Source organism: Antrostomus carolinensis, unplaced genomic scaffold, assembly GCF_000700745.2.
Source record: "Antrostomus carolinensis isolate BGI_N321 unplaced genomic scaffold, ASM70074v2 scaffold6642, whole genome shotgun sequence".
In the NCBI taxonomy this organism is placed as follows: Eukaryota; Metazoa; Chordata; class Aves; order Caprimulgiformes; family Caprimulgidae; genus Antrostomus; species Antrostomus carolinensis.
Window position 1 is genome coordinate 47,074 of NW_010301539.1, and position 11,929 is coordinate 59,002.

Below are 11,929 nucleotides of genomic sequence, written 5' to 3' on the forward strand. Positions count from 1 at the left end.
GGGACTCAGTGGTTTCAACATAGGTTGAATAAAACAGAAAGGAAACTGAGCTCCATTGGGCATTTCAGATTATGTTTTCATAGTGGAGATGTACTGTTTGTAGGAACTGCCTGTGTTCAGTGTGATAGAAAGATCATGAGTCACCTGCGCTCTCAGTGCAGCCTCTTGTAGGCAAGGCAGGAATATTCAGTGACTATTGATGCAGACATATGTACACAAGCTTTCCTCACCTACGGTCACTTGCTACCAATGGCATGGTTAGAAGGGGTCACACTCAGCAAGCCAAGAGTTACCATGTTCGTTCAAAACTTGTTCTGAAACCAGGAGAGAGAATCCAGAACCCTGGTGGCTACAGCCTGGAAAATGGTATCTGAAAATCTAGGTTTGCTAGGAAAAGATATTTGACATCAGACAAGGTGTCTAGCATCACTCTCTTCAGTTCAAGTCAATGCAGCCAGCCTACATCTCTCAGAAGACTCCTCACCTACTCTGATACTGCCTCCTTGTGTATCTCATTCTCACGGGTACCAGCTCTTTGCCCCACTTACAGATATAGTGCTCTATATACCAACCATTCTGATTTTGTCCCCTCTGTGGTGTCTAACCCACATAATAAAGTGCTGAAAAACATTGTCACAAACACACAAAATACATATAAGCTGTGACATACACTTGCAAAATACACATCAAATGTGGTTTTACTATTCATATGAGGCTAAAATACAAATTCTTTTTCTGGGAGTGGGAAGAGGAAAGGAATAGACTCCTCACACCCACTCTGCAGATTTCTGTTTTGCTTCTGATCTGGTGCAAATTAATGAATATTAAAGTGGTTCCAGTCACTCAGGAAATATTTATACAAAAATGCTATAACCAGATAAAGGGAAAAATACAATTTTCTGTTCACTTACCTGTAACACCGTGGTGAGCGGGTTTCCTATTCAACCGGGTGACTTTTTGGTATGTTTTTTGCAGGTTTTTTTGGTTTGGTTTTGGTTTTGGCAAACAAGTAGTCTTCAGTGTTTTTACAGCAGTGGCTATTACAGAAACTATGTCTCTCACACGTCTTATCTTGGAGGGTGGACAAAATAAACAAACTGAAAATAATACTACAATGAACAGTAAATGATGAATGGTTTACAGTACAAAAAACAGTGTAAAGAGGAAGACAAGTTTAAATATTGTTGTGTATGAAAGGGATGAAAATAATACAAGGATGAGAATAAGTAAAATGATAGGCTGGAACATCTGGGAAAGTAAATACAAAGACAAAGAGAACAGTCAATTAATGGAATAGCAAGTCCAAAGGCTCAACAAAACAAATAGTGAATCAGACTATGCTTATGGAGAGATCAAGTGCCCACCTCCCATTTTCTTCAGTAAGAGTTCTGCATGGTCAAGCCCTGAAATATCCAATTTAACTACTGCTGTTATTTGTTTAGAGAAAATATGGATTAGTTTGCTTTAAATTTGTATAAATCCATGCAGTGCTCTGCCTTTAAGCTAATGGGAGCTCTACAAGCTCAGAGCTATTGCTAGATCAGAAAGTGAGCATGCTAAATGCCGTTTCTGTTTGATTTCATGCAATACATGTATAGTAATTGATTAGCTTTAAACTCACTGCGTCTGTGACTTTCTGATACAAGGAAACAAAAGACTAGTTAGTCAGCATAGGAATAAGAAATAATATCTTTCCGCTTCACCTGACAACTACTTTAATTGTAAACTAGCAGGACAGCACAAAGTAAATTAACACAGCAAGAGATTTACTAAATCATTGGATAATACCATGAGCAATAACAAGATTTGCCAACTATAGGACTGCATGATAAGATAAGGGTAGGTAATTTTCATCTTTCATGGCAGAAGATCTTGAGTCAGCAAGGAATTTGCTCCCCAAAACCTCTCTGGAACAATTCTGCATAAAAATGAACTACAGAGAAGACGCTAGTCACTACTGCATGTAAACAGTGGCCCATAGGCTTTCAACAAGATACAATCAGTTACAGCAATTCCAATATTCATACTACCTATAAAGAAGATTTGCATGGTTTATTTTTCTCTGTGGTTTGTCATATTCTCTATAATTTTGGAAAATTAATGTTTCCTCCTGTTTAAGATTAACAAGATTTTCTTTTAATCCATTTAACAGGAACCCAACCACTAAGAAAACAATCATGTTCACTTATGTACCAAAAATGCTGTCTGCACTGCCTTTACTGGTGATGAAGGCACAACTCTGGCAAATGCAGTTGCAAAGCCAGAAAGGAGTAAAATCTTCCACCTCCTAGAGCATAATTCTTTTAATTTCCAGGAGATCAGACATAATCACTGTTCACAAACAGCCCCATGGGTAGAACAAGGTTTCATATGGCCAAATGAGGATTTAAAATAATTTAAGAAATAGCGATTTTTGTCCACTGTCTAAAATAAAGGATCTTCATGTGCCATACATCCAATTTGTGGCTTAACTCATTTGGCAGAGCCTTTTTACCTGTAGGCCGTAACAAGTAAAAGTCTACCTGACTCACTGACAAAGGTTCATCTGCACTTCGATCATCCGAAGACTTCGGAACTTCGAGTCTGTCGATGAAAGCCTGGAGCTCTTTCCTGAAGGCCTTCATCTGTGCGTTGATCCGGTAAAGAAGCTCATGCTCGCGTATTCTGCTTCCATCGTCTTCCTCATCCATCAGTCCAAAGAGGTCCCCATTAGCTACATAAATTCTTGCCTCTGTTATTATGGTGCTCGTGTCAGCAATTAAGCGATCTATTGTCTTGCCCAGCCGCTCAGCTTCAGAGCGAATGTCCTTCATCTGCTGCCTGTCAGTGAAGCTTTTCTGCCACCCAGACGGTGGCGGATAAAAAGACCTTGTGGGTGTCAGGCACCGAATGTTGCGGACCTCCTCAGAGTCGCTTTCTCCACCGATGGGGCCTTCCCTTTTGCGGTGAGGGGGGCGGGAATCGTCATCGCTTTCTTTTTTCCCTGCATCACTTTCTGCATCACTGTCTCTGGGACTGCCACGGATCCCAAGATGAGAGGCCAAGTCATAGCGTTGCATGTTGGACATTAAGACTCTGTTCTCATACTGGAGTTGCATTACTTTGCCACTCAGCTCATTGATCTGCATTCGTGCAGCTTTTAGCTCCTCCTGTAATGCCTCTGTCTTGGCATTATCATGGTGCCTAGAGCTCTCATGGGCCCCGGACTTGTACTTGTATTTGTTCAGCTCGGCTGTTATGCGCTTGTTCTGTTCTTCCAAATCAGCTAAATTTCTCCTCAGCAATTCCGTTTCATCTTCTACTAGCTGCAAATGCTGTCGTAATTCTGACAGGGATTCACTCTGCTCTCCCAGGAGTGGGTTAGCAGTCCCTGAGAAATCATCTCCTCTTAAATCATCAAGTTCTGCTTTCAGTCCTCTATTTTCTACTTCTAGTTCCACTATTTTCCTCCCAAGAATGTTAGCTTCCTCCTCCACAAGTCTCAATCGAAGCTTGAGTTCAGCTTCTCTTGTGGTAGGTGGCCCACCTGCTTCACCTTTTGGTAAGGGACTGTCCAAATCCCCATAAAACGATCTATATTTTTGCAGCTCATGTTCAAATCTGTCTTTCTCTTTATCGATCTTAGCCATTTTCTTCCTCATCAAGGCTGCTTCTTCTTTGACAAACTGTAGCTGGCATTTCAGGTCTTCATTGTCCTCCTTAGAAAAAAGAAATAGAAGTATTTGAAGAAACTTGATGTAAAACAGGAGACCTCCAGTGGATGGTCTTAAATTACAAGATTAACAATCACAGGTACACAGCTTTAGATACTAAGAGATTTTCCTGCAATCATTTTTTCACTGATCAATAAATTAAAGAAAGGGAAATAAATATTTAAATTTAAAAGAAGGGAAAAGACTATTTTACTTGTGACTAAAGTTTACACAGTCCCCAGAAAATACATTGTAGGGGTGAGGACCTTGTAAAAAATCACAGAATCACAGAATCACAGAATGTTGGGGATTGGAAGGGACCTCAAGACGCTTGCGACATTGTAATAGACTTTATAGTGTTCAAAAACCCTTAAGACAGCACACAAATGGTCTATAATCTCATTTCACTGGTGCTCCCATTTACTTATTTTGTGTAAACTAGAGAGTACATGAAAACTGGTGGGTTCTGTTGCAGCACTACCTGTTTGTTTACATGGTCCTTGTCTGACTGCAGATCTGGGGTAAGAGCTCTCTGTTTCACAGCATACAGGAAAACAAAGAGCAAAGCAAACAAGCAACTAAAGTGCAAATCTACAAATCATGTACATAATTTTCCACACAAACTTAAGGAAAAACTTCTTTACTGTGAGGGTGATTGAGCACTGGGGTAGGCTGCCCAGAGAGGTTGTGGAGTCTCCATCTCTGGAGATGTTCAAAACCCGCCTGGGCGCTTTCCTGTGCAACCTGCTGTAGGGAACTTGCCTTGGCAGGGTGGTCGGACTAGATGATCTCCTGAGGACCCTTCCAACCCCTGTGATTCTGTGATTTCCATAGTATCCCTGAAGCCTCCACATGAGAGGAGGCTATTGCTATTCCAACATACCTCTGTTGGTGTCTGCTGTGACTTCTTTTCAGATTTTGGTAGGTCTTTGCTCCCTCTTCTTTTCAGTGATTGCTGCAACAACAAAATGAAATGCACTGAATATTTCACTGAAGAGGTATATAGTTCAGTCACTCTTTTAAAACATAGCAACTATAAAGGAATTAATTTCTTGTAGTCCTCGAGATATAGCAAATACAGAGGGAAGATAGAGCTACCCAAAAATGGCACAGCAATGTTATACAAGTAAAGTACTGGTTTAATCAGTCTGTTACCTTCTTAATTCAACACATTTAAAGACTAGTGCATAAGGAATGTTCAACACATGACAAGACAAGTAAGAAACCAGGTATCCCAAGTGGTAACTTACAGATGGGAAAGCCGAGGCAAGCAATGAAACCTAGCTTCAGTCTCGCCCATTTGATACTAACCCTAATGGGGCCAAGGCACTTAAAGATGCATCGAGGCAGACATGTGGCCTTAGCCTTTGATGCTAGGCAAGCTACATAAAACAGTGTCACTGAGATTGCATCAGTTGACTTGAGTGTACATCTACAAGCACACCTTTCTCTGTATCCCACCCACAGGCTTCAAGCTTGTAGGGTATTGCGGTCACACTTCTGTGGGTGTACACTGTAGACAAACTCTGTGCAGACAAACTCACACATACATCTGTTTTGTTCTGTTTTCAGAACATATTCAAGGAAATACAATTTAAACCTCCTTGGAGTACAAAGCCCTAGTGAGAAACAAAGCACATTAGCTTAGGAACAGCACCACACAGACACATGTATGCACCACCATATGAGCAAGCTTCTTTGGTGTCTTCTCATCTGCTATGTAGCCAAAGTGAGTAAAAAATAAACTCTTGCTTTTCGAGCAGGATGCGCTGGGATTGAAGCCTCATAGCATAGCCAGCAAAAATCCTGTAATTGCTGACAGTAGAAAGTTCATTAGTGGGTAGCAGTGGAAAACAACTGCAACCATCCTGCTGTCAACACTCAATATAGATGATCAGGAAAACAGCAGGAGAGAGGAAAGCAAGTGAGAGAATATGTTAATACATAACATCCCACTTGCAGCTGTTCCTAGTTTTTATGTCCCCAGGTAAAATGCAGGCCCTGAGGCAAGGCAGTGATACAACCAACACCATTTCCCTTTGAGATTATTCTCTGGTAGAAGGACTCATTGTGCTGTTGAGAAATATGCATTTTCCTGCACCAGCCAGGGGAGAATCCAGCTGTATCTAAAAGCCACCCAGTTCCATACAGCAGAAAAAATATGTTCATAATCCTCAATGAACAGAGTAGAGTGGGCGAGCATGCTACACATAATGATCCCAAGCACTATTCGCCTGCTGGTACCAACTGTTCTTTTTCTTCTGCAGATCATCCTCATAACAGTTACTAATCTTGTGGACTGCTCACTCCAAAGGAAAAGTCAATGCCATAGAAATGACTCATGTATAAATCAGAACAACCACAAGAGATGATTTCCCATGAGGCTTTTTGCTCAAATTCACTGTAGAGTTATCTAAGAATTAAGAAAAAATACCTCAGATTCAGAATCAGAACCAAAATTCACAGATGGATCCACCAAGAACCAGAATTAAAATTCTGAAGCCTCTTGCAGAAACACTGAATGCTCTCAATAGACAAAACAATAAACCAAAGATCATTAGCATCTTAGCTGTGATAGCTGCATAGCTGTAAATCACAGAATTCTAAAAGAATCCAGAAAAGACACAGAAATATAGTTAACTCACTTTTTCCTTTTAAAAATAAAACCAACAACTTTGGGATCCAGTCTACAAAAAACCCACTTCTTCTCCAGGGTGATCCATCAGTTATCCTACTGCAGAAATGGTATGTGCATGTGGAAGGGTTTTTTTGTTGGTTTTCTTTTTGAATTGGCAAATTTATAAAGCACTAAACTTTCAAAGGTGCAGCATCCTACTATGCACCTACGTATTACCACTGATTATACCACTATGTATTATCACTTTGAAAAACCCCTTTTCAGATTATTTATCACTGCAGACTTTTCCTTGCACCAGATTCTTGCCAATGCCACCCACTGATAAAATAACTAAATTAAACTGTACTTCTGCTTGAATATCTAAATGCCTTCTATTCACTGTGCCGAGCTCAGCATCTTCCCAGATATAATGAGGTTCTGAAATGCTGAGCTGCAACTCATTGTGTACTCTACAACTTTTCAGAAGCTAAGTTATATAAAAAAGTTTCCCACAAAAAATAAAAAGGAGAAACTACAGAAGACAGCAAAAAAATATTTTTAAGGGTTTGACACAAAATGAAAAATCCATTTTGCTCCTTTATCTCAAAATCTTTTGTGTTAAAGTTCCTCTTGGTAGTCAGGATAGCAACATTTTAATTACTGCAATAGTTGTGTCTATACAGTGACTGGGCACTACTTTCTGTTACATTCTACTTGAATGACAACAAACTATCCATGGAGCTTGTATTATTCACCAAGAAATCACAGTGTTTAGCAACACAGTGTTATAGCAGAAAGCAATGAAGAACATGCAAAATTCAATTAGCAGGATTATTTGGGTAAGTGGATTAGGCCCAGCTGGAATTGGTATGATCTGTTTTCTTGTGAAAAACACCATGAGATAATTTCTGATCACGAGAGGTTAAGATGTCACCTGCACATCTCAGCTGACAGATGACATCTGCAAAATCACAGTGCCCCATAACATCATGTTAGGGCACTGAGGCAATGCTCAAACTGAACAAAGAATGCCCCATATCAAACAGTATATTCTGCTGTAAATAACACATTTTTGAAAGTTTTTTCAGAGGTACATTTCACAATTTACAGTGGCTACTCTTTATAACATTTTTCTCAAGCCCTGTACTAGTCCAGTCTTCCGATTGAATTTTCAGTGTTAAACAATGTATTGCTGATAATGAAAAGAAGTATCAAAACAAAACAGAAAAAGGAAAACAAAAGTTCAAATAAACATATGGCAAAACAAAAAATAGCAACCCAGACTCCTGCAAGTGAATCTTCATATTATCCTTGCATCTGGACACTATTAAAACTGTCTTCATATGGCTTGTTTTGACATACTAACAAATGTTTCGCAGGGCCAGTGAGTGAGTCAGCCACCTTCCTGTATTAAATTTGTTTGTTCAAAAGTTTTTGTGTTTAATCACCTTTTAATATAATTCTCCACTCATTGATCCTTTTTCCATCTCACAGTGTACCACAAAACATACTATAGGGCCACTAAAAGCCACCTCTGCTGTTTTCTCAACTATAGCAAAAAAATCTGCCCCTCATATTCTAGAACTGATTTTGAGTCTGTTGTGAAGGATAATTTTTGGGCTCTGATAATTCTTCTTCTATATAATTTTAAAAATCATATTCAGTTCACACTATTCAATGATTATGAGTTAAAAAAAGACAAAGGTAAAAGTGCCAAACTTAAGACTGCTTTTGCACTATCTGATCAGTAATGCTTACCAGACAGCTTTATGGTTTTAATAACCTTGAACCAAGTTACTCATCTGCAGGAGAAAAGAATAAGCAAAAACCACATAATAGTGTTTCTACAATGGAGGGTTTGCTAAAGTGCTCAAGTACTAATGAAATATTTCAACAGCACTAGGGACAGTAAGATCAGCAACCGGGACATGTACCACTACATTGTATAATCTCTGCTTACCTCTGAAAGACTAGGAGGTAAACCTGGTTTTGACCTGACCATTCTAGCATTCACTGTAGCCAGCACATATGGGGCTGCATGTGTGTTCTGGCAATGCTGAGAAGTTTCCACAGTCTAGGTAAGACCACTGATAATGGTCGTATTATATGCACACTGGATGACATGCAATGGAAAATTCTGTTGCAATATTCAGCAGCATCAATTTTCCGGCGACCTTCACTGGAGTTTATCCAATGTCTTGCTGGAGATGCTAAGCACTTCTCAAGACAAGACCAGATGGTATAATCCTTCTCTTGCCAGCCCTAAACTGCAAGCCAAATGTGCAGTCCTCACATCACCTGTGACGCTCAGTGCTTCTCGGGCATAAAAAGACCTGAAATCTACTCTGAGAATAACACAATGCAAGAATAATAGCATCACACTCCACTGAGTATCAAAGCCGTAAAATGAACTCAAATTCTCACTACCTGATCCAAAGCTACAGTAAATCTCTCTGCAATTAATAAAGCCCTAAGCAAAAGATACCAAGATTATTCAAAATGCTTAGGTTTGATTATTTCAAGCCTGATCTGGGAGTATGTGATCTAAAAATCAATGTAGGCAACCACAGAAGGAATTCCTGACACATCAAGGGATTTATGGATGAACAGCGCTTCTCCCTCCTCACAGAAAAGGCTAAGGTAAAGGGCAGGCAGCTTCCTGAACCACCACAGCTGCAACCGAACCTTCTCATCTGCACACAACTGCACTGCACACAGTTACAGTTAGCTGCCTCCCAAATGCTGTGACAGATCTGCAGAGCTTTCAAAAATCACAGCAAACCTAAGATCATCTTCACAGGCTTGAAAAGTCATTGAATACTGAACAACTTCTGTGCTGCACAAGCTTGTCTCTGTCTAGCACAGAGTGACTATGACCAGGGAAATGGAAATTTGCCCTAAGACTCTCTCTGCATTTTCTCTTCAGTCGATATGGCTGGTTAGCTCACGGAGCTGGATCAAAACAGATGCAACAGATTTTTTTTTAGTTTACTGCCACTGACTCTAATTGAATGTACTAGAACATGCAGTAAAAACTAAATGGACACTATCCATGTTGGCAAATTGAAAATCCACATTCTCCTCAAAAAAATTTTTGTTCTTAAAATGTCTCCCTTATTATGAGATATATTAGTGCAATTTGGCAGCAACAAACACAAGACACTGGCTTTGTCTGTCATTGGCACAAGTACATAGAATGATACAACCCTCTACTCCTTCTACCCCACTTCAAGGGCAGGAGTCCTGAGTATTTCAGTATTCTACTTGCTTCCAAAATTAAGGCAGGAAAGAAAAAGCAGGGGATAAGTGAAACGCCAACAAACGCTAAACAAACACTAAGCATATTCCTACTAACTCTAGCAATGCTCTCTTCATATTAAAACTGGTGTATTTTAAAACACTGCTGAGGAATGATACAAAAGGAAAGCGATCTTTACTACTTCACCATAGAGAGAAAAATAGTTCTTATGTAGTCTTTTGAATGCGTTCATATTGCAGAAGAGAAAAGAGGAGTTGCCCTCCAAAATCTGTATTATTTCATTTGCATTTATTTAGGAGTTATTTCAGTTATCATTTTCAGATGTTTGCCGTTATTCACTTGCCAATTAAATTAGAAAAAAAAAGGAGAGAAAAAGATACACAATATTTGCACTTTACCTAGAGAAACCTCTTCCATTTCAATCCAAAACCACATTGCTACAGCAAATAATGATAATTCTGTGCTATATCTAGGTAAAAGTATTCTTTGCAATGCATAAAATGAAGCAGCACATTTATGCTTCCATTACATTTGCTTCCTTCTTTTTCTTATTTGAAAAAAATCCTGAGCAGTAGAAGATGAAAGCTGCCTTTTCAAAGCTCTCTATGTGACCTGGTTAAATAGCCAGCTGAACTCCGATACTTTGGTTTCTGTGATTACACTCTCCTTCATCCACCAGGATACCATAAAACAGTGGAAGCAACTTCTCTGAAGAGGAAGAGATCTCCTGCCATTTGAACCTTTCAAAAGGTGGAAGAGCTAGACATGGTTAGTCCCCCAGCACTATCCAAGTGGGCCTCATTATGGATGCAGAGATCACAGTCAGCTTACACTTGGCTCCCTAATCCCGAAATGTAAAAGCCAATCATCATGAATATTTTGGAGTGAAAGTGCTGGAATAAGGTATTTGGTTGCATAGTGATGCTAGTTAAACCTGCTTCCTAGGCTTCCTAAGTTGCTGTTTATTTGTCAGCTCAGCTATTTGTCTTTTTTGGGAGAAGAGAGTCAATCTTTTTGTCAGAGTTTGCACAATGCCTAGTACAATGCACTGTCCCAGTCTTTACCTAGGACTGCCAGTATGACCGAGAGTATGTCAACATAGTTCAAAAGACCACCACGTAACAATAGCAACAATCAGAGTCACAGATATAGATATGGCAATTATGAATTAAATACATAAGAGATTTTGCCAAATTTAAGAAGAGTTTTCTTTTTCACACCTATTATCACATGTAGAGTTTTTCAGTCTTCTTGGAAGAATATATCAGAAGAGATTTCAAAGAAATTTTCATGAGAATGGGAAAGTGCAAGCACTCAGATTAGGTTCACTGCCTGGGTTACAAAAATACATATATATATATATAAACCAAAACGTAGTTATCATATCCAAACAAAAATGGTTAGTCTGAAATGAAAAGTAATGAGAAGGAAAATAAGAACGATTCTGCACACAATGTGCACTCTGCACTGCTCACTGGAGATGCTTATAGAAGCCAGTTCTGCAAAATTGTGGGCTGATCACACATGTGTGCATTTGCATTCAAGCTCATTACACACTGAAAAGTTGTATTAAATGCACAGACAGCTCTTACAGTCCCTCAGATGGATTCACAGGGTAGGATGGCACCAAGAACATGCACATCTATGTATGTCTGTAGGCACACAGTAGAGAAAGGAGCTTTTCAGCTTGCTCTACAAGACTTTGCACATCAGACAACACCTCCAGTTACAGGGACAGCTCACCAAAAAATCAGATTTTAGAGTTAATATGAGAGGATAAAAAAATTGAGATTAATTCAGGTAGGAAAAATTCTGAAATCTGTACTTGGTATAGAAGCCTGAGCAGTGAGCACAAGACTTTCTGTTAACAGGGGAAAGAAATCCATCCATCTCTCACGTCAGCAATCACCAGTCTGTTCTCTGACTATAGGGAGAAGTCTTGTTTTACTCTTCATCTCTTCTTTTGTAGAACTTTTGGAAAGTTCTACTGTAAAGCTGGCCATTTGTAAATTGGCTGAAAAATATTTTCCATTAATAGAACATATGGGTAAATTTCAAGGGTGTTTGGGAACTTAGGTTATTGAAAACAGAGGATCAGACTCTGCAGTGCTCTGAAGTTATGCCAGTGTGATCCTGACACAAATTAAATCTAAGTTTTGTTGAGCAGCTCATGTAAAAAAGGTGCTCTGGAAAAATAAGCCATGGAGGCTGGAAGCTAAAAAGGAAAGAAGACATTTTAGCAGTTTGGACAACCCCATACCCATCTTTCCCACTCTATCTGGTACCAATCTGCTCTCCCATAAGCCTGCAGCCAGTGCTTTTCCTGGTATTTCTATCATGCAAAGATGGAGATAAGGGGAA

General features: G+C 39.4%; 1 protein-coding gene across 1 annotated transcript; it reads right to left on the reverse strand.

Annotated features, from left to right (window-relative positions):
- Positions 1-258: 258 nt before the first annotated feature.
- Positions 259-8,311, reverse strand: MTCL3 (MTCL family member 3). The gene is made up of 6 exons (XM_010163496.2): positions 8,270-8,311; positions 4,576-4,647; positions 2,532-3,698; positions 1,622-1,636; positions 912-1,071; positions 259-314 (listed from the first exon to the last, which is right to left on the reverse strand). Exons 1-6 carry the CDS (start codon positions 8,309-8,311, stop codon positions 259-261), a joined length of 1,512 nt encoding a protein of 503 aa, XP_010161798.2.
- Between the last annotated feature and the right edge of the window lie 3,618 nt (positions 8,312-11,929).